Genomic DNA, 23,874 nt, shown 5'->3' on the forward strand with positions numbered 1-23,874 from the left:
TGTTGGAAGAACTACAGAGGGCTAATCAGTACTGCTCACAGTAGACCACAGGGACAACATACACACACACATCAATAATAATGTGACTGCAATACTGTAAATACATTTGACTATTTATTCTCTTTACTTATATTTATTCATTGTGTCTTGTACTTTTCCCTATCCCTTGCTGCTGCATCAGTGTGAAGTTCCCCATTGATGGATTAATAAAGGATTTTGAATCTTGAATACCATTCCCAAACGCAGAGAATGTTATGGACTAGATTTATTTTACAGTGTTTTAACTGACTCAGATATTCACCCAAAGAGGCAGGGCCTCCAGAACCTGAGCTGCAGAGAGCAAACGCCGACTGCTGGTGCTTTTCGATGCCAACAGAAATGGAATCGTTCTGCTGCAGTGAATGTCAGTATGTGCACTTTCTATTGGCTGCTGTGATACAGCCCTGTGATAGCCCGTACGTAAGTAAGCAACACTTTATTTATTTATTTATTCATGTGTATTACTGCATGGAAGTTTTACTCCTCACTTAGACAGTGTGCAGGAGACCTTCTTCAGGGTCCCGAAAACTAAAATGGAAGAGAACCAAGACCACAGGGGGCGATTTTTTTGGATTTAGTTGATAGTGGACTACGCCCCCCTTAATATCAACGCGTCCTCAGTGGAGAGGGTGGACAGCTTCCCCTTAAACACTAAGGGATTTCTACTCCAGCACCATCCAGAGCGTCCTGACGGGGAACATCACTGCCTGTCTGCCTGGTATGGAAACAGCACCAAACAGGACCGCAAGGCCCTGCAGAGAGTGGATTGTTTGTCTGAAGACACAATAAGCGGTGCTCTACCCTGCCTAAAGGATATTTACACCAGGCGCTGCAAGAAAAAAAGATCCAAACCACCCGGGTAACAGCCTTTTCTTCCTGGTACTAGATACACCAGGCCAGCACCAAGAGGTTTAGTAAGAGCTTCTTCACTCAGCTCACTAGAATCCAAAATGACTAAAAGACTTTATATTTATTATTACACTGTTTGAAGGAACTGACAGGATTACATTTCACCGAAATTTCACTGAAATTGTATTTTATATAATGTAATGTGACATTGATTTAAAGTGTTTCCAGGTGTTGGTTCCATTGTGTGTCTCCAGAGGGAGCTGTGTAAAGTCTGATTAAAAGTGATGTCGGCTGAGTCAGTTGGGGCTGAGGAGAGAGAGCTCACCGTTCCTCCTCTCTGCTGCAGGCTAGAGGTTCCAGGCTACATTAGCCACGATTAGCATAACACCCCCGAATCTCCAATGGAGGTGTTGACGGTTGAGTTGCCTCGTGGCAATTTAGGCACTAGGTTTTGACAAGAAAGAATACTGTATTGTATAAAAAAAGACGATATTTCTGGGTCTACATCGATTTTGATCTGTTTTTTTTTAAGCTGCCCCTCTCAAGACTGAGTACAATGCTAAATCTGGAGGATTATAGGATACGAATGAAAGCTCCAAAGCAGCTACTAGAGAGCATTTGTTTGGTAATCCTGGTCAGTGTGTTGGAACGGATGTTTATTTGGCCGCCTTGTGCATCTGCAACAGAGATTTGAAGTGCTTTGTGATACACAGGATGTTTCCTCCACAGATTCATCATGTGACTTTGGACAACAGCCTGGTGACTTCTGATAGTAACGCTGTTTTTAATCACACAGCACACAGTGTCTGACGGAACACATCCTATCTGAAGTGAGTAACAGCAAAGGCATTTCCATCCTCATTAGAAAGATTCTCTCATTTATTAAATAATGGTTGTACATGGTCATTGGATGGTGACAAAGGCAAATCTAAGACATGAGGTGAATTCAAATTTCAGAGGCACATAAGAACAGCATCATTGGCAAAGGACTTTACATAACAAGAGTGATGCACTGGGAATATTCACACACCACTTGTTATAATGAAATTAAGGACTTAAGTTCCTTAAAACCCTGTAATGTAACATCAGCAAACACACATAGTGGGTATGGGTCTCTTCTGTTGCAGCCCCACTTTATGATCAACATGAAGACATGGGTGGATCTTTTACAGCTAGTGCATCTGCTATAAAAGGTAAATGTTAGTCCAGTAATGATTAGATTTGACATTTAAGCTACCTAACCTATCAGATATTATGTATTATTATTAACACATTGTCATATCGTTCATTCACAAATACAACCCTTTTTAAGGAATGGGCTGACTAGATTCTAAGAAAGTGGCTGGTAATTTGTGATCATTGTGGCGAAGGTTATGCCAAAAATATGCGACACACGTTAAGAGCCTATTTCGACTTGACCAATTAAAAAAAGGCAATTCTGTTTTTCAGTCAGCAGGATTTGGCACATATAAAGAGCACAGTGTGAAGGTAATGTCCAGGACTCCTCTCACAGGGTTTAAGATGCAAGTCACAAGGTCTTGGTTTACAGCCGTATTAGCCACATAGAAAAATGACAAAACAAAGTGTGGAATGTTAAATCATACTCCATTCATGGACAGTTAATGTGTAATAAATTTAGCTCATAAAGATGACATATTTAATTTAAATAAGAAAAAAACTGTTTACCAACAGTAAAGCCAGGACTAAGAGGCTCCTTTGGCTCTCAGTTTGGACAGCAGCATCTCGTTCTTCCGACACTCCTGGTGACAAAACAAAATTCATCATTACTGTACATCATCATCATCATCTGGCATGTATGGGGCTTCATCTCAGCTTAACAAATAAGGGATGCCTTTAAAATAATGTGATATTTGCTCACTAATACATTCTATGGTCATTTGGCCAATACACATATTTATATATTTTATAGACATTATTATCTATTCTTTTATGTCCCAATCAACTTAATGATCATTTTGGAGGCTGCAGTTTGTGCTATAATGGAGACGTTTTCATATCAAGTTCACCCCATTTATATCAATGAGGGTACCAATAAGCTAAACAATATATAATATAGCTATACAATTGTTAACTGACTGGTTGCACTCTTTTTTTATTATGAAAGTTCTTGCCAGTTTAAAACAGTCCCTCCCTGTAAACAGCAACACCGCTCATGTCCTTCCATCTAGAACTAATGAAGCACAAGCTGATACATTGTTTTCCTGGGTGCATTCACGTCCCATGTTACTGACTTTGCTTCTTCCCTGGAGTCGTCGTGCTTTCTCGCTTCACAGATTTCCTCGGATTGTGACGGCACCTGGATCCTGTTTGCAGCTGGTGCCGTGGTCTTGCTCGACGCCTTGCTACGCCCTGCACTGCTGCTTCTGCTATTATTATTAGTCATTTTCTATTATCCTTATTGTTACTATAAATGCCACTGTTCATCATGACAATCCATTATATCCACTGTTATAATTATTATGAGTCATATATCTGTATTTCTATCTCTCTCTCTCTCTGTATGAGTGATAACTTCTGCTATGATTTGACACTAAAACTAAAAAATTGAACTGAATTTGTCTCACCTCTTTAAACTCCTTGACAGTTTTGAAGTACAGCCTCTGCTTGTCGAGCAGCTCCAGGTACTCATCGTTCAGCTGATCCCTCCTCATTTTGTTTTCCTGCTTCTTCTTCTCCATCTGGGAAAGCAGATGAGCAGGAAGCGTGCGTCACATGAATGCTGCGGCGGCTTGTGTGGAAATGGCGGGAAGCCTGTTACAACTTGGCCTGGATAATTTGGCTTTATTTATGCTGCGACACCTGTCTCATCGTGTGACGGCTCGTTTTCTTGCTCTGTGCTGTTCGGCAATGTCGTCATGTTCCCACATCTCATTTAACTTGCTATGTACAGTGTTATCATAACCATAGACATAACAGCCAGTTTATAAAATAAAAAAAACCCCAAGTTGTACCAAGCGGAATTCTCCTTTAAGAGAGTTATACCTTGATGCGACTCTGTTTGATTCCCTCCACTATTTGCTCCATCTGTCTGAGGAACTGCTCCTTGGCTGCTGAAGACGACATGGCCCTGGACAACAGTACAGCAGCTTAGAGCGTATTCAGTAAAACCGAGCTAAGAAACACACCGACAGTCTCTACGATACAATCACATCAAATACATACAACACACAAGTGCAGTTATACTTACTGTTGGAAGTTGTCGTGAATGGAATTCAGCAGATTCACCTACAGAAATGAAAGCACATTTTGTTCTTATTAATATTAAGAACACATATTTGTCTGATCAGGACTTTCACTTTTCATTTTTTAACTATATCAATACTCAAACTGGACAGATGTGCTAAAATTCCAGGCCAATCTAAATTCAAACAGAACTTTTCTGTGCTGCAACTGAACTGACCGCTGTGGTTCCTTACCTCCTTCTCCAGATACACCTTCTTGTCGTCTAACGTGTTATACAGTGTGAAGAACTGCTTGGTCTCTTTATGTGTTGCAGAAACTGAAAGGCACAAACGAATTGGCAGAGATGGAATCACTTTGTTTCTGTTTTTTGGAGACATTTAGCACGAACCCTGGTTTGACCCGATTTTGAGGAGGAACCCACCCTGGCTGTAGAGTTCGATGAATCTCTTTTGGTACTGGGTCAGCTCGGCCCGGCTCGGCACCTCATCGATCTTCCTCTGCAGGATAGCAATCTCACGGTTCTTCCGAGCCTGAAAAGAGTGAAGGAAGGTCCTGAGTGAATCAGCTCATAGAGGAGAGGGTTTTAAATTCCAATGCTTATTTCATGTGCCACACATGTAGAACATTGATCAAGGTACTGAAATAAATCTGGAGAGCCTTCAATTCAATAGAGTTTTTATTGCAGACGTTTGTTAATAATAGTCTGTTTAACCCTAACCAATGGCGGAGGAAGTATCCTTAGCAGCAAAAAGGACTTAAAAACCTAACCTAACGATAAATGTGGATTAATCCGCTGCTAAAAATAGTCCCCAAGACATGTAAAAATGCCAACGTTATGCCTAACTATTTGATGAACTACTTTTTATACTGCTGGGTTGTAAACCTATGCCTCATATCATGGTCATATGGTTTTGTTTATAGAATTTCAATCTACAGGTACAGTAAGTAACTGATGTTAATGGAACCAAAGAAAAATACTATACTTTCCTCTGAAATGTAGCAGGGCAGAAGCAGTATGTACTGTTGTAAACAGAATTATTTTGCATAATAACTGCAAATAATTATCAGATATAAAGCACACATGCACACACACGCCCCAGTTGTAATGCCAGTGCCTACATCAAGGGCAGCATGTGTGTCTTTGTCTTTATGGTGGTGAGGAAACCCACACAAACACGGGGAGAACATGTAATCTCCACGCAGGAAGGCCCTGCTCGGACCAGGGATCGATCAGCAGTGGTACTTGCCTTGAGGCAGCAGTGCTATCCACTGAGCCAGCGTGCCAAAAAAACAAGTAGAGAACAATAACAACAACCAGCGAGGCTAATCTGCACATCTACGAACAAACCGGTAAGAGACACCATGAATAGGCTGTGCATTTGTTTGGATTATTTTCAGTAATCTCAATTTGTCTCATTGTTATCTGTATCTGCTGCTGTGACCTCATTCCAGAGAGATCACTCCATTTCCATCTAACCTTGTGTTATGTTATGTGAAGTAGTTACCATGAGCAGACGGATCTTCTGTAGTTTCTCTCTGTCTGAGTTGTACTGTTTGTCTATCAGCTGGTTCCTCTCCTAAGAAAAGAGGAGGAGGAGAAAAGGTGCATTTTAAGCAAACGGTGAGGAAGACGGGTTTATTAGGGAAGGCAGTCTTCATGAATGTTTATACTGTTGTGTTTTATAGTGTATAAGACAAATGCTAAAATACAACATCTGTTGGATAGTGAATATAGAATATAAGTCTAACTAGATACGTACCTTCTCCTCCTCTGTATCCTGTCCTGATGACGCCTTCAACTCCTCGATGTTCTGCTGCAGACGGGCCATCTCTTCCTGGACACACATTCAAGAGAAAATTAGTATTAATTTACTGTTGGGCAGGATATATGTTCTGTACAAAACACCCAGCAGCATCAACTGAATGTAGGATCCCTGTCTGTGTGTGTGTGTGTGTGTGTGTGTGTGTGTGTGTGTGTGTGTGTGTGTGTGTGTGTGTGTGTATGTGTGTTTGCCAGGCTTGTGCACAATTCTGAATTTCAGAATTGGCCTCCATTCAATTCATGAATTGGAATTTGAATTGAATTGACTCCGCCCCACAGGAAGTTGAAGTTAAATTTGAATTGGAATGACAGAAAGTGGATTAAATTCATGGCAATTCAAAGAAATTCCACACAGTCATACAACAGAAAGAATGTGTTGAATCTCACATCCATTCAGTGTTAGGAAGGTTACTTTGGAAATGTAATTGCTTACTGTTATAAGTTACCTATTATAAATGTGGTTTGGATGACTTTATCAATGCAAAGCAATTTCCTTTTAATTTGATTAGTAACTAATTGAATTACACATTTTACCTCAGTAATACAACTAAATACAATTTAATGTAATTACATTTTGTAATTTAGTAACATCATTCCATTACACGTAACTAGTCACCACTCAACCCTGCATACATTTTGTTCCAAAATATAGAGAATGATAAGCATTCTGGGAAATGGAGTCATGTTCCATCATGTTCCACAAAATTACAATTACAATAAATCAACCTTAATTATTTGTTCTGTGACTAGAGCTTTTAACTTTCATTGCTGGGGGAAAACATTTCACGTTAATGTAATCTGTACAAGTAGTTCAAACTAATGTCATTTATAGAATAAGTCATGCAATCATATCTGACATATACCACAATACTTAAATTATGTATATGAATTTCTTTGAATTTTTACTGAATTCAAATTCTGCTTCCTTTAATTCAAATTGTAATTCTAGATCCTGTTTTTGACATCAAATCAAATTCAAATCAAATTCAAGAATTGAAATGTAGGAGTCATTCTCAATTCAATTCTGAATTGTGCACCAGCCTGGTGCGTGCGTGTATGTGTGTGTGTTGATGTACTCACTCTGCAGTGTGTGCGGAACTCCTGCTCTTGCTGCTTCAGGTTCTCGTTCATTGTCACCAGAGCCCTCAGCTTCTCCAGCAAGCTGTTCAACACAACAAAACTTTATTAGATGGACTGTCCCATCACTCAAAGATCATGCGTCCATGTCCATGAGCAAGATGGTGAATGTCTCAAAGGGCCTAAACTGCAGAAACACAATTGCTGAGGAGATGGAATGATATAACAGCTACAGATTTTTTTTTGTTATACAGATTTTTGATTGTAAATCATTAAAAAGCTTTTGCATTAATCATTTTCTGGCTTTTTTGCAACCGTCCTTAATAAAATAACACATTCCTGGGTCCTTCTAGTAGCTAAAGCACAATTACTGTTAATCACTATCTTGTGTAAGGACCATCTGACCTATATCAGACTGTTGTATTAGAAGTCACTTCCAAACCCCAGTTCCAATGAAGTTGGGACGTTGTGTAAAAACAGAATACAATGATTTGCAAATCCTTTTCATCCTATATTCAACGGAATACACTATAAAGACAAGATATAAAGACATTTTTTTGCAAATATTCACTCATCTTGAATTTGATGTTTGCAACATGTTTCAAAAAAGCTGGGACAGGGCCATGTTTACCACTGTGTTGCATCACCTTTCCTTTAAACAACATTAAATAAGCATTTGGGAACTAAGGACACTAATAGTTGAAGCTTTGTAGGTGGAATTCTTTCCCATTCTTGCTTGATGTACGACTTCAGTTGCTCAAGAGTCCAGGGTCTCCATTGTTGTATTTTGTGCTTCATAATGCTCCACACATTTTCAATAGGAGACAGGTCTGGACTGCAGGCAGGCCAGTCTAGTACTCAAACTCTTTTACTACGAAGCCACGCTGTTATAACATGTGCAGAAGGAGGCTTAGCATCGTCTTGCTGAAATTAGCAGGGACGTCCCTGAAAAAGACGTTGGCTGGCAGCATATGTTGCTCCAAAACTAGGGGTGGTACGGTTCATGAAAAAACATCCGAACCGCTCGGTTCGCTTGTCTCGGTTCGAAGCGTGTGTGTGTCACACGGTTCATCAGTACACTGTTAATGTGCACTAACCACTTCCTGCCGTAGTGCCCACTTTATACACCTATGTTAACACTTACTGCAAACGACAAGGGGGATGAGCGTGACGAACGCAATACGTGGCAGCTGATTGGACAAACGCGTCACGTGGGTCTGGCTGCTCCCGAATTTCAAAACAGACTCTAATGGCGTCTCGTTCTGAATACGATCTTGTATTTTACGAAAATAGTTCACCGAAAAGTGTTTCTGAAAACATTTTAAGCATGAAATAGGCCGTGCAGTTGCTGAATCTGTCTTCATTTCAGATCAACAAAGGTCAGTTTAAAAGATTTTCGTCAGATTTTAAGAGGTGCCGAGCAGACCGCTCCTCAGGTGGAGTGTGGAGTGCTGCTGCTGCAGGTCACGTCACTTGCAGAAATGTCAAGTGGGAGAGTTGAGGAAGGCTGCCCGGAGTTGGAGGATGCTCCAGCGTCGTATATATAGTCTGGTGTGTGGGAACATTTTGGATTTCATGTTACCTATGATGACAGCGGAAATCAAACAATAGATAGAACTGCCACTGTGTGCATGTATTGTGCAACATGCATTCAATATGCTAATTTTAGCTATATATCATATGCTGAAGTATATTTCTGGAGTGTTAAAGATTAAAAGAAAAAATAACAAGAACCGTACAGAACCGAAAACCGTGACCCTAAAACCGTGATACGAACCGAACCGTGGGTTTTGTGAACCGTACCACCCCTATCCAAAACCTGTGTCTTTCAGCACTAATGGTGCCTTCACAGATGTGCAAGTTACCCATGCCATGGGCACTTCTCCATTACATGCCGAGAATCAAAAACAATACACCTTCAACGTTCTGTGTGTGTGTCGTGTTAGGTCATGGCAGTTTCCTGCGGTGTCGCTATGACGACCAGCCATGCTCGCCTCACGCATGAGCCAGTACTAAATCCGCAATGGAAAAAAAGAGGACGGAGCACCACGGCCGAGTCGAGCCGAGCCGAGTAGAGCTGGTACTAGAAGTGGGTAAGCACCATAACACCCCCCCCCCCCATACCATCACAGATGCTGGCTTTTGAACTTTGCGCTGATAACAATCTGGATGGTCCTTTTCCTCTTTGGAAAAGAGAACATGACGTCCGTGATTTCCAAAAACAATTTGAAAAGTGGACCCGTCAGACCACAGCACACTTTTCCACTTAGAGTCAGTCCATCTCAGATGAGCTCGGGCCCAGAGAAGCCGGCGGCGTTTCTGGAGTTGTTGATATACGGCTTTGGCTTTGCATGGTAGAGTTTTAACTTGCACTTATAGATGTAGCGACCAATTGTGTTAACTGACAATGGTTTTCTGAAGTGTTCCTGAGCCCTCGTGGTAATATCCTTTACACAATGATGTCGGTTTTTAATGCAGTGCCGTCTGAGGGATCGAAGGTCACGGGGTCATGTTGGTTTTCGGCCTTGCTGCTTACGTGCAGAGATTTCTCCTGATTCTCTGGATCTTTTGATAATATTATGGACAGTAGATGATGAAATCCCTACATTTCTTCCAATTGTACGTTGAGAAACGTGGTTCTTAAACTGTTGGACTATTTGCTCACGCAGTTGTTCACAAAGTGGTGAACCTCGCCCCATCCTTGCTTGTGAACAACTGAGCCTTTTGGGAATGCTCCTGTTATACCCCATCATGACCAATTCACCTGTGGAATGTTCCAAACAGGTGTTTTTTTAGCATTCTCTCCCAGTCTTTTGTTGCCCCTGTCACAGCTTTTTTGGAACACGTTGCAGCCATCACATTCAAAATTAGTTAATATTTGCAAAAAAACCAAAGTTTATCAGTTTGAACATTAAATATCTTGTCTTTGTAGTGTATTCAATTGAATATAGGTTGAAAAGGATTTGCAAATCATTGTATTCTGTTTTTATTTACATTTTACAAAACGTCCCAACGTCAGATATATAGAATTTCTTAATTCCTGATGTTCCAGGTTCTTAAAGTAATCAAAAGACAAGCAGGCCGCTTTTGGGGTTGACTATATAATATAATAAACTATTGACTGAGGACTAACACAAATCACAGAGGGCGGTTCATTGTGTCATGAGGATTAAATCACACAAAGAAGTCAAGAGACAATTACTCTCCACCACTTACCTGCTGTCAGCCTGCTCCTCTATCTCGCCTAAAGACTTCAGCTCTTTCAACAGTTTCTCAGAGTGCTCTGTAGCCTGGGAAGACACAAAGGCCTGTTGGAAAAAACTTGTTGGAAAAAACGTTCCCCCTTTTTCCATCTTAAAAAATGTTTCCTGATGTTCGCTTATTCTTGGGTTTTTTTGGTTTGTTTTTTAAACCACACACATCTGATATTTTTTAAATCTATAATGAAGGGCTTATTGTGATGTGATCAATGCTATTTTGTAATGTCAGAACGTAATGTCAGCCACCAAATCACCCTGAAATTCTCTTGATGTATGTTGTTTGAGGAGATTTTTTTTATGACAGCAGAGGGGATGTGACCTCTGACAGTATTTGCTACCAGGAGTATCTCAAAATACAAAATCAATCTCCATAATAAACGTAGGTACCAAAATGTCCACCAAATAATTCAGCGACGTTTAGTGCTTCAAAAGCAACTGACAATAATATTGCACGTATCAATTGTTCCATGTGTCTGCCAATATCATACTAGCAAACAGATGCTTACAAATAGGCAAACCTCTCAGTTGGCTGCAGGTATTTTAGCCTGGACTCACCTCAGTCAGATTTCTTTTGGCATCGTCACAGCCGGTTTTCATCTCTGCATGCTTGGCTTGTAGCTGTCAGACAAAATAAATCCTTGTTACTTGATAGTTATGTCACCTTCACTTTACAATCATTTAACTGTTTCAGCACTAAAGATAGTTTGGCCTTTTGAAGTGGGGTTGTATGAGGTACTTTTCCAGAGTCATTGCATTAGCTACGTGTACAGTAGATGCCGGTCGGCACGCCCCCAGGATGGAGAAGCAGGCAGGAGGACCGACACAAGCTGAGCAATGTATATTTAAATATATATAATATATAAATCTGACATGTTGGTTTCTGAGATTACTGTATATGTTTTACACTTGAGGATCACAGTGGCTCTGGTTTTACTAAGTGTTTGACACCGCGTGGTGTTACTCAAAATCGGCCTTTTTTGGGTGGGGCGGGGTGAACTACACACAACAGCAAGCATGCTCGGTTTGTGTAGAGTAAAGGCAATGAGTCTGTGTTACCTTGTTTGAAAGATATCTGTTTTTCTGACAATTTGCTAAACAAAAATGCCTATTATGCTTGAGGAAATTAAGCCCCAATTAACAAAACTGCTTAAAAAAATTATATTAATGCTACCATTAAAATCACTGAGAGTCCGGTACAGCCCCACTCTGGACGGTAAAACTGATACCCTGTTTACACGTACATGGTTATTTTGAAAAACTGAGAAATTTCCCTTCGATTGTGCCTTTCGTTTACACGCAAACGGAGAATTCGTCTCTGAAAACGATTCTTTCTGAAAATGATTCTTTCTGAAAACTCCGGCCAGAGTGGAGATTTTGGGAGACTTTGTTTGCACGTTTGCGTGTAAACTGAGACAAATGGAGGTTTAGGCAGCCGAGGAAGTGACGAAGAGAAGAGAGAGGAAGTGATTCGGTGCTGTTGTTGCTATTTTCAGGATTCTGATTGGCTAACATGGGCTTGAGCTTCTCGTTACACTGCCACCTACAGGTCTGGCATGCTCTTGACGGAATTGACGGCATATATACACGTGCACATGTAAACAAACACTTTTATGAAAACTGACAGCTGTGCACGATGTTATTTTTGAAAACGGAGAGGTTGAAATGTCCGTTTATGAAAATAACCGGCCACGTGTAAACATAGCATCTGATTAGTGCTCCTATTCAAGTTTATGTTCTGCTTGTTCAACAGTTGTTGGGTAAATTGCTGATAAACTCACTTAGAGAAGATTTGCATTGCTATTTTTTTCTCATTTCTTATCATTTTAGCACTTGTTGTCCTTTGGGGCTGACTAAAACCTCTTTTGGCGGAGGCACCAAAAATTCCTATATGCAGGAAAAAACCCTGGGTGTGAGTGGAGTGGACGGTGGGCCGCAGTGAACTGCTGACCTCCTCCAGTTGTTTAGTCTTCTGCTGGATCAGTTTGTTGAGTGAGGCCACCGCCCTGCGGTGTTGCTGCAGCGGGCCGTAGCGCTCCGAGCGCTCCTCTGACGAGAGCTCCGACTGCTGCAGGGACATATGGGAGATACATTTTATTAGAACAAGAGCATGCTAAAAGCATGAAGGTTTTTAAGTGCTGGCCCACCACAGGCTGCTTGAATAGGTGAGCTGTGTTTTGTAAATGCATGTATCAATGTATGTTGATACACAGCAGCGTCTTAATGTGCACAACTCTCTACTGTCTGTCACATCACGATACTCTGGCTGGTTAGCAGTAGAAAACAGTATTTCTTCTGGCCCTTTAAACAAAACTGATGTACTGGACTGTATATAAGAAATTATGTTTGAAAATTATGTGTTTACAAGATCAGATATTCAGATTCAGATAAGCAGTCAAGAATTACCGCTGTCACAGATTAGGAGCTCAAAAAGACAGAAAAGGTATGTGAATAAGTGACTGATAGACACGCAACACAAGTGTGGGATTTACGTTATGCTTTATATTATTTTATGTTTCATCTTTAAGGAGAGAAAAGGCTTTTCGGATGAGGACTCTCTTCTCCTTGGTTTATTAGCATCTTAATTTCACAACAGGAGTGTGAAAGCAGTGTCTTCCAAAGTCTTTTTTCAAAAAACAGCCGTTGGAAAAGCTTATAATAAGGGTCATCTTACCGAGCTGATCGGTACATCATCATTATCACTGACTGTTGCTCACCTTCTCAGCGTACTCAGACGCGATCTGTTTGATCTCCTCAGACTGCAGTCCCACTATCTGACCCACTGCACTCGCTGTCAGCTTCCCCTACATATGGACAACAGAGAACAAATAATTGCACAATTCACATATGGTTTAGCCATTTAGTCCTTTTGTTAACAGTAAATGCGGTGGTACAAAAAGATTCAGTTACCAGATCATACAAATTGAGTTAAAAGAACACAGCCTTGACACATTATGGAACAAAATAACAACAAAGCAATGCTAGGAAAATAAGCCATGAAAAAAGGAACTAATGGTTATTCATATTATTGTAGGGAGAAAGAGCTTCATGAGGTTTGAGCCCTGACAAGCAGGGGAGTAAACTGGTGATTCACAGATGAAAAGAAAGAACGAGACAGAAAACAGGCTTTGCCCACCTCTTCATTTGCCATGGCAGCCATGCTGGTCATCAGGGTTTTGATTCGCATCTAAAAAGAAGAAAAAAAAACAAAACAATTCCACCACATATTAAACGTACAATATATAACTTTCTGCCGCTAGGGTTCTCTCAACCAAAACAATGGATTGTAAACACAGACGTTTGATGACGTTGGGAAGTTGCGTGGAAATATGGGAGAGAACACTATCATTGATTAGAAAGTTCACGGACGAGTTCACCCATTCAAGTTTATTCACGTTGTGTTTATTCATGTCATGCTAATAAAATAGCTGCAGTTTCCCCAACATAATTACGTTTTTCTTGATTCAATTGCTATTGGTAGCTAGCTGACCAGTTAGCTAGTGAGCCAGGGCTAATGTTAGCAGGTTGTAGCTGCTGGCTAATGATTAGCCAGCAGCTAAAACCACAGTATCACAGTATATTTCACATGCCAATGTCACCTTTTGGATTTTACCGGGCGGACGGGGTTTGTTGTAACGCTAGCTAGCTACTCAACGAGGCTGAGAGACGAGTGTGGGTGGGGACTGCAGGGGGAATCTCCGGGACGGCGATGATGTTTGATTGCCGTTGTCAGCAGCAGCAGAACATCTCCCAGCTGCCAGATCTCCCCCTTCACTTTTCTATAATCTTAACTATTCGTTTTGGTGCTTAACCCACCTTTTGTCAGGTTAATTTAGCTAGCTAACTGTAAACACAGCTAAATGCGAAGGGGGGAGAAATTCAGCAGGGAGGAGATTTACGGTACAAAACACACTGACTAGGATGCCTAGGTCTGCTATTCTCTGTTTCCTGACGCTTCATTAAACTGCCGTTAGCGTCGTAAGCACTGACTGGGGCTAACGGTAACTAGCTATTGCTACATGTCCCAGCTGTGTTGTCAGCTATCATCCCGAATGAAGTCTCTTTGTGCCGGGGGAGTGAGGCAGGCAGAGCAGGGTGTGCTTGCTGGCTAAATTAGCATTAGATTAATCGTCTATCTATACAGCTAACGTTAACGTTACTAGTGAATTTATTCGTGGGTTAGCGCAGTGCTGCTTTTATCCATGGTCAAAACAATCATACTACTAATAACTTTATGAGCATATTAAACGATGTTGTAACCCTATAATGTTATCCACCAAGCATTAGCTAGCATTAACGTTAGCTACTTGTCAACCAGCACATACATTGTAGTAACATTAAGCTGGATTAATATTGATATGTATCAATAAATAAGGTTTCTGCTGTATTACTGTGTTGCAAAGTGGCATGTAATTAATCACAAAATGCTGCATTTTGGCAGAAAAAGCAGTGTTACCAGTATTTTTTTCTGTGACATTGTATGATTTACAATTACTCTCGAATGTAGCATCTGGGTGCCCGTGTTTTGACGGAAGTTACCATAGACTGTATATAAGAATGGACCAACAGATCCCGTTGCTCTGGACGGAGACCAGTGAAGGCCGTTAGAAGCACTTTTCCGGTGAGCGCTGAGCGTTACTGTGCAGCCTCCAACTGAGAGAGACGACGTAAATGTGACGTGAGCAACCTGTCTGAAAGTTGTTAGTCTTCTGGTAGCTGTGCCAAGAGAAATCTCAATCATTCCCAATCTTGCAGAGACGGAGAGCGTAGGTATATGTAAGGAGATAACATAGGCACAGGCTAATTATTGATCACTAACATGCTAGTTAACATTAGTAATCACACTTAAACAGCTAATGTGAGACGAAACTGCCTGAGAGCTTCTCCTGTACTATACGGTAATTCCTCTACTATGAGACAGTAAGTCGCGTGGTTATGACACAATCGTTAGCCTATTTTTATAAAAACGTCTGCTACGGAGCCATAACGTGAGGTACAAGGTAATGGAGCCTTTTATACATTGTCGTGTTTCTTTAGAAATAAACAATGGACAAATAAAGTCTTTAAACGCTTCAGATGTAAAGTTATTCACTGTCAAAGTGGTGCCAAAATGAATGGCAGTCAATGGTATGCTAACGGGGGGTGATCGCTTTGTAGCATTAAAATGGCGCCATAGGAGATTCGCGGTCCAAGGAGAGGCTTACCCCCTTGGAAGTTACGAGTAGCTAGATAGTGAAAGGTTATATGACGCCACTGACGGGTGGCTAAATGAAACGTAACGTGTCTGAAAATAAAATAACAGATTTCTCTGGGTTTGCCATTTGGTGGAAACATTTGGGATAGTGTAACTACACAACTCAAAAAAATATATAACATAGTTATGGTCGTTTTTAGACATTTTATAGCTGAAAAGTTACATATTGTACCTTTAAGGCGGGGAGTTCAGAGTCTTTGTAACAGTGGCACCTAGACTGTGGAATGCTTTGCCTCATGATTTGAGAGCAGCATCTGTTGATATTTTTAAAAAGCAGCAAAAGACGCATCTTTTTAGTCCTTCCTTCCTTTTTTTCCTTCCTTCCTTCAGGACAGTTTCTATTAACTGGTCTTCTCACAGACTTATAATAAATCAAATTAGTCATTTGTAGAGTTAGACATACTGTATATACTGAGTAATAAACCATGGTATGTGATTATTTGTACATTCATGATAAGTAACTACTTATTCTTATGATTATTAACTCTTTAGTTTCTTTATGAATTCTCATTACTCTAAATATGGCCACATATGCCCAACGTTAATGTTTTGCATGACAAGAAGTAAAACACTTACATTTTAACTGCAATAAATATTTTCAATTCATAATATATTCAATTTGTAATTTCACTGCTTGTAGGCATCTTTCTCATCCCATATGCTTTTTGCTGCTACTTTCTGCATTTCTAATAGGTGGATTTTTGCCTTCCGTGTTTATTGCACTCACTGTATGAAGTGCTCACCTCCTCCGCTGCCTGCAGGTCTTCTTCCTCGGACACTTCTGCCATTCCAGGGGGCGCTGCCTGAGAGCCAGTGGCCAGCGAAGCCTTCCTCTCGTCCACCTAGAGGAGGGAGACAGGATGCAGAAGCTAAAGAAGAGAAGCAGTAAATGACCACAAAGCAGCAAACCACAGTTCAATCCTCAAACTTCAACTCATGTCATTACTGTGTTAAAAGAGTACTCCGCTGATTTAGCATTGTACTCCTTTAACACTGTCGGACTCACAGTGGACACTTAAAAAAAAAAAAAAGTGTCAAAACAATGTGCCTATATTACCCACAATGCAACATGACCACTGACCAGTCACACACTTCTGTCTCCATCACCTCTCATATCTACTTTAACCCTTAGAGACCCATTTTTGTTTTTTTGAGGGGGGGCAGGGGATCTTCAGGGGGAGACAGCAGGTCAACAGTAGATGTCACATAGAAGAGGTATACATCATCTGAAAGCTGGGAACCTGAAGATTAATTTGAGATGCAGCTCAGCACCGTTTTTTTTTTAAGTCATAAATCTGTAAAAAAACATTATGTTTTGGTTAGGCGCCTATTCACATTTTGAAAGTTTAGAGTGTATGAGGGCTTAGCAAAGTATGCTGAAAGTTTATGATATCATATCTCCTAAACAGTTACAGCAATCTACAGTATGGATTGATACCATTTGATACACAGATTTGGTTCCAAATGGTAACATTTGAAAACAATTGAACGCACAACAGTCTCAGCTTTCCAGTCATATTCAATTTATGCAACACCAAGACCCAGCATGCAGAAATATTAAAATACCCCATTTTGAGAATAGGTGAAAATAACACAGTTCTATTGCATGCAAAAAGATACATGTTTTTTGCCCCAAACTGCATGAAGCCTGAGGTGGGCATTTCTGTAAAGGGGAGACTTGTGGGTACCCATAGACCCTACTTTTAGATATCTTGAGAGGTGAGAGGTCAAGGGAGCCCTTTGAAAATGGCCATGCCAGTTTTTGGAGCCTCTAGGTGCAAACAGAGATGAGGAGTGGGCTACAGAGGTTTGGTAAGCTCACTTCTTTTTAACTCCACACCTCCAGATTTTTGACATCAAACCTGTGGTCTCTTCCGTGACATCAATGGAGGACATATATCTCACTCACTCCATACAGCTCCCTCTGGAGACACAACAGGCTTTATACAACTATTTCACACATGCAGCAGTGCTCCCCAACACCTGCAAACACAACACTGATGTGTACGATGTCGAAAGACTTCCCATTTTGACAATGTCAATCTGATATGTAGGGGCATAGGAGGAGTATACCGCATTGTGGTAACTGTTACTTTGTAAAAGACAAATCGTTGAACCACCTACCTTGTCTTGTTTGGACTGTTTGCTGAATCCATAACGTCTAGAAAGAGAAAAGAACCCACACATAACTAAGGTGTGAAAATAAAGGAAGCATTTTTCAAATACACCATGCCACATTACAACATCAACACATCAAATGGCAGTAATCCAGCATGAGGATAAACAGCCCGCTCCAGACAGGCCCGTCTGATTTAATCAAAGAAGCACCACAGTTTGCATCCATCATGCCTAAAATACAGTATGTGAGAGCATTCTCAAACACAAAACACAGTGCTGTGAGTAGCTTGCAGAAAAAGTAAGCTCCTTACGTTAATACAGTACTTACAGGAGGAAATGGGACATTCTAGTACAGAGGTGGGGATGAATAGATGGATGAAAAAACAATATGTCAGACAGATTTTAAAAAAGAAAAACTAGACACGTGTGGGTTAAGAACTACAACAACACTGGGTTCAGGTAAGCAAGAAGGCAGAGAGAGAGAATGTATCCTTATGAGAAAGAAAAGGAACATGTTAATGTGTTGTAGAACTGTGTTTTTCACAACACCTTAATGCTCAAATTGGATTTTTACTGGATTTATTTTTCGCAGTAACCATGAGCTGTATTACATTCAGAAATACTGAGAGAAACAGTGACTTAAAGCCACATGGACATGCCTTAGCGCCACCTAAGATGTGATTGGTTTAAAAAAAATACAAATAACCCAGAGTGTTTTTTCCCCTTATACCAGAACAGATAGGTGATGTAGCCAGACCGTACTCCAGCACTGACACAGCGCTGTGGAGACTACAGACTACAGAGAAACACACACCAGATGTGAAATCTCACCTGCCGTATTCCAGCAGAGTGGAGTGAACCCTCGACTCCTCATCCAGAAGCTCCCCTGCATCCCTCTGCCTCCTGTACTTCCTCTGGGGTTTGTACACTTCCTGCAAAATGCCACAGTGTTCATTTCGAGGAAAAGAAATTCATATTCAGTCTAAAACTAATCCTGATGAAAAATAAACACATCAGTCGGTAATCTTTTTAGAAACTGTTGTACTTATGGTTTTTAAAACACGCTGCAGTATGAACAGTTATCTCAATAATGCGTATGTGTTCATGTTACGTGATGCCTGATGGTTTAGCAACTCACCAATACATCCAGAACGGCCCTCACAGCCTTGTCTTTCCTCTGGAGGAACTCTTCATCCTAGACCACGGGGTTTTACAGCACATGTCAACACCAGCTCTTATTTACAAGACAATGTACTGTATGTAATATAGCCTAACAATCACGGTTAGAAATTCACCTGCCACCCGAAAAATGACATGAAATTACATTCTGCACATTTTGGCCTATGGCGTGAATCAATATATTGATCAATTACAGCACTTTTTGCTGTATAAAATATTTTTGTTACGACCATCCATTTAATGAAGGGGACATATCGAAATTAACGGTAAAACATGGCTGGGTATTGTTCTACTCTGTTATACTCCTAAAAACTCACATTTTCAGGAATATTACAGTCATTATTTGGTGCCACCTAAGTTCATCAGTCAGCCAAACTATGTACCTATCAATATGCTGGTATTCAAATAACTGATTTACTGTATCTCGTTCTCTCAAAGGCTACGTTCAGACTGCAGGCAAATCCGAATGTTTCTCAAACCAGATCATTAAGACAGACGTCTGCACTAGGGATCATCTCCCGATCAGCTTTTTTGGCCCCCGATCCTGATCCGATTTTTAAAATATTGAATATTTGCCGATCCGATACTTGGATTTGCCCAGATTATATAGAGCTGCACACCGCGTTTTTGTTTACAAAATAACTAATTAAAAAAAAGTAACTAAAAGATGCCTTCAGCCTAATACATTTAACTTAGTGCAGCTAGCATTTTTGTAAAACTCACATGTAAAATCAACTTCTACTTAGAATGGTGTAGAATGTACTGACATAAATGTCGCGGTGCAGAACAGACTGTTGATCTCCTTCGTGTTGTCCTCCAAAGTGCTCTGCTAGTAGCAGCTTCTTCTCAGCACTTTGTCAATCTAGACTTGACATTGTCGTAGTGTGCCGTGCTGAGAGTAACGTTAAGTTATTTTGTTGAGTTGCCTCTTTAGCGAAATGCTTGGAGTAAATTGAAGTTGGGCTTTTATTGTGAAAGAAAAACGGAAAGAGTTAAGCTGCACCGCTGTTGACAATGCGGAAGTAAAAATGCGTCTTGGTCCAGAGCCTCTGTGTTTATGTTTTATTATCTGCATAAGTCTAGGTGCATAACCCTCGGCTACACAAGTGACAAAAAAGATACTTTGAAATACGATATGAGCGGCCAGAGCGTCCGGACTGAGACAAATCTGTAGAAATCTGATTGAAATCTTATTTCAAACCACCTCCAACTTTGGTTTAGATCTGATTTGCAAAAATCTAATTTCATGTGTTTTATGCTATCTAAATATATATATAATCTTGATATGCCAAAAAATGTATTTGGGCTGGCAGTCTGAACAAGGCCTAAGTTGTCCATCATCTGGATGTCATTCCACCAACCAGTACAACCAAGTTCTGGCTCTGTGACTGACTGCTACTGTATAGTTACCTCTGGAAGGCTGTGGGTCTTCTGGAACTGAGAAATGGAGTAGGCTCTCACATAGTCGCCCATCTCTTCCCTGGTCTCTATGGCTCGCTTCACTAGCCACTGGCAGGAGACACAACACACAGCTGATCAGATACGAGAGCATAAACCGGAAGGTACGCTGTACAGTTCTAACTTCCACAAACGCTGAACCATCCTCACACTGGGCCTGTCATTTGCACTGGATTTTCTGGCAAAACAGCATGCAGTGCAACACATGTATGAGCTGATACTCAAGTCCTACGCTAAGTTAAGGTGGAAATCACCGATCCAGATCACAAGCCAAAATCTTATCAGTGGATACAATTTATCAGCTGATACAATTTTCATTCAAATTACACAGACAGATGGGATACTTTTGTCTGATGGGAGCAGTGGAAACAACTACTTTGAAGACAAATCACAGAAACCACATTAGATGACTTTGCCTTTGTCATTATTACTATTTTTAAATGCTCTAAGCAAATGGCCATTTGATGCTGAATATTAATATACGAAGAGTCTGTGTCTCAGTTTAGGATGAATTCTCTCACCTGTATCACTGGGAAAATGTGGATAAAATCCAGCCCTTGGATTTGATGGGGCTCCAGGCGATGAGGACACTTCATCTTCGGTAGAACAGACACAATTTTCTCCGTCAGAGCTCTGCAAAGAGAAAGAAGCACTCATCACCAATGAAGCAATATTTAGATTTATATTTTGGTTGCTGAAGCTTTAAAAATGGTAACTTCTGGGTTTTTGAACATGGACCCTATTTTTCTTTGTTTTTGGGTGCAAGTAACTGATGGTTAGAAAAACCTTTGAAATTTGTCCAGTATTGAGCGAGAACATTGTGACCGGTTTGCCGTGAACCGGGATGCAATGTAATCCTATGGGGGCAAATGTGCATCGTCAATTTCATCCACTAAAAGTGCTGTTTACGCCACTGACAGGTTCAGATTGTTATTATAAGTGTCTGACAACTTTAGGGAAATCGCCCACCATTGGACCATGTCTCACAGTGCAATCTAGCAACACTGTTTTAGATTGATGACCAGAGACTTCACCACACTTCCGGAATAATAAGCCTGCTGAAAAAAAAAAAATACACTCACATTTTCTGGCCAATGGTTGAGTTTTCTTGGAAAAGAAGATCCACATCAATGTCAAAGTTACATGTAGTGATGCACCAGGTCATACCACCGACCACCTGAAGAGGAGAAAATGAGGAAACACGCTGAGTGAGGTGGAGATTTAGGCTGCATCTCATAACCCTTATGTGATAGCTCCTCAACTCCTCGGTCCTCGGGCCAAACCGGAACTTGTTCTGTCCCTCCTCGTTGAAGGCTGTCTCAAAGCTCTTATTTCTGCCCCGAGGAGCGAGCATCGAGGAGGGATCACCGAGGAGCCATGAGCGAGGGTACACGCTCATAACCCTTAAATTAAATTGCCTCCTCGACTCCTCCACTTGCCTCCCTTCCTCGCGTCTTAGTCCCTCCCACCGAGGAGGCACGGGAGAGACGCGAGGAAATCATGGGAGGAGAGAGGCAACGAGCAAATGTGTTTTAGAGGGATGAGACGTCCTTTCCTCTGAAGCGTCACATGAATACGTCAGCTGTATGGGCGGAGTTAGCAACTCCTTCAGCTGCACGGCTTCCAGGAAGGCTGCTCTCGTGTATCCTCGCCTATATCTCCTCGATGATCCCTCCTCGATGCAGAAATAAGAGCTTTGAGACGGCCTTCACTGAGGAGGGACAGAACAACTTCTGGTTCAGCCGAGGAGCTATCAAATAAGGGCCATGAGATGCAGCCAGAGAGAGTGGCCTTACTGGAAGCCGTCTAGCTGAAGGAGTTGCTCCGCCCAAACAGCTGACAAATTCATGTGACACTTCAGAGGAAAGGACTTCTCATCCCTCTAAAACACATTTTCTCGTTGCATCTCTCCCGTGCCTCTTTAAATTCACAGTTCAGCTTATACTTGTATCTTAATCACCTCCCCTATTCGCATGAATCAGGGAGTTTCCCCAAGAACATGATGGGACCAGCTCAGAGAGAGCACCAACAGGTTGTGTGTGTGTGTACCTTATCAAAAGGTGACAATCCTTTAATTCGTGCTCTGAAGTATCCGGCTGCCAGCAGGAGCTCCAGGATCTCGGCCAGCTTGACGCTCTGCTCCTCATCCTCTCGGGTTTCCACCTGGGAGCCAAACACACATCATCATCTAGCTACCTCTTTAGAAAACTAGTCTCCAGCCGGGCTGCTGAAGTGCTCTCGAGCAAGACACTGCATCCCACACGGCTGCAGAGGGGTTGTTGTGTTACTCAGATCTCTGACCACGATCTGTGAATCCAGGGTGGTGAGGAAAGGACAAGCAACTTGTGGTGACAGGCTACATCCCCTATTCCAGGCGTATGAGGTGCTGCCATCAGGCAGAAGATACAGGGTGCTGTCCTTACAAACCAACCGGGCTCACAAACCATTTATTCCTACCAGCATTACACTACTGAAGAAGTTAGGGAAAATAACTTGATCCTTTCTGTGTTAATACTGCACTTTGGTATACTATTAAAATATCACTGATGATGTGGCACTTTACTATTGATAGCCCACTGGTGCTAATGATACTGCACTTTAGTATTTTATAATGTAGAGATATTTGGTGTTGTGTATTGTTGTATGGGGGTGAGGTAGGGTTTAGTGGTCCTGTTGTTGTCTGTCTGTCTGTCTGTCTGTCTGTCTATCTAATGAGCTGTATGGTGCAAGATGAATTTCCGAAAGGATCAATAATGTCTATCTAGATAGCTAACGTAACGTTAATGTCTGAGGAAAGATGCCAAATTACAACGTTAGTGCGGTGGGGATGTTTCCGTCTGTCATCATGAAGTGGTCGGAATTATTGTCTTGAAACTAGTGTTTACGTTTAAACGCTCAAATGGAATTGGTATTTTAATTCACCGGTTATAAGCTAACGTTATAGCTTTCGCGACCGTCACCTCCATATACATATACGTTAAACAGCACAGTAGCCTATGTTATAACGTTATGTCTTCGGTAAACTCCACCTCTAGCTAACTAGCCTCCGAGGTATTTAGTGACTATAACGTTATGCAGTTGGACCGTAAAAGCTTCGTATACTGTGTTGAAAAACGGGTTGAAATGCTCTTTCAACGTTACCTGAATAAGGTTGCCTTCCTGGTCATACTGGGCACCTATTTTCGAGCCAGTTCTCACTCTGTGGAAAACAGACGCAGCCGCCGCCATGATGAACTCAAGTGTTGATGATGATGACAGGTCACATGACCGTATAACATATGACGCTCACATATTTTCAATGCGGCGACACTAGTTAATATTACACTATACGTGGGCCAACGTTGCTCTCATAAAGACACATTGTAACATTTAACATAACTATATTGTACATTTGAAACCACAGTCTGTGTTTTAAACGCGTGGTATGTCGTGGTATGTCACGAGCACAACATGCACGCGCAGTCAGCCAGCAGAGGGAGCACCGAGATCAACTTTACATGATATTACAAAAATAAAGTTATAGAAATACATTTTAAGGTCATACGCAGATCTTATTCTTGCAACACAAATTTAGGTTGCTCGTTTTTTGATGGCTATAACAGCTATATCTCTAAACT

The 23,874-nt window shown here is 41.2% G+C and overlaps 1 protein-coding gene across 2 annotated transcripts; it reads right to left on the reverse strand.

Moving 5' to 3' along the window:
* Window positions 1–1,742: 1,742 nt before the first annotated feature.
* Window positions 1,743–23,686, reverse strand: ccdc93 (coiled-coil domain containing 93). 2 transcript variants are annotated; one of them, XM_031289667.2, is made up of 24 exons: window positions 23,399–23,686; window positions 22,307–22,420; window positions 21,340–21,434; window positions 20,779–20,890; window positions 20,210–20,308; window positions 18,759–18,815; window positions 18,452–18,552; window positions 17,949–17,966; window positions 17,627–17,663; window positions 16,246–16,344; window positions 13,385–13,435; window positions 12,966–13,052; window positions 12,200–12,316; window positions 10,807–10,869; window positions 10,208–10,281; window positions 6,995–7,076; window positions 5,853–5,927; window positions 5,598–5,669; window positions 4,514–4,622; window positions 4,326–4,408; window positions 4,097–4,134; window positions 3,892–3,976; window positions 3,474–3,587; window positions 1,743–2,648 (listed from the first exon to the last, which is right to left on the reverse strand). In XM_031289667.2, the coding sequence occupies exons 1-24, from the start codon at window positions 23,483–23,485 to the stop codon at window positions 2,592–2,594; spliced, it is 1,926 nt and encodes a 641-aa protein (XP_031145527.1). In that variant the 5' UTR covers window positions 23,486–23,686; the 3' UTR covers window positions 1,743–2,591. The 2 variants fall into 2 exon arrangements, with proteins under 2 accessions (XP_031145527.1, XP_031145529.1); XM_031289669.2 differs by lacking the exon at window positions 17,949–17,966 and having other exon boundaries at window positions 23,399–23,683.
* Between the last annotated feature and the right edge of the window lie 188 nt (window positions 23,687–23,874).

Source organism: Sander lucioperca, chromosome 8 (genome assembly GCF_008315115.2).
Source record: "Sander lucioperca isolate FBNREF2018 chromosome 8, SLUC_FBN_1.2, whole genome shotgun sequence".
In the NCBI taxonomy this organism is placed as follows: Eukaryota; Metazoa; Chordata; class Actinopteri; order Perciformes; family Percidae; genus Sander; species Sander lucioperca.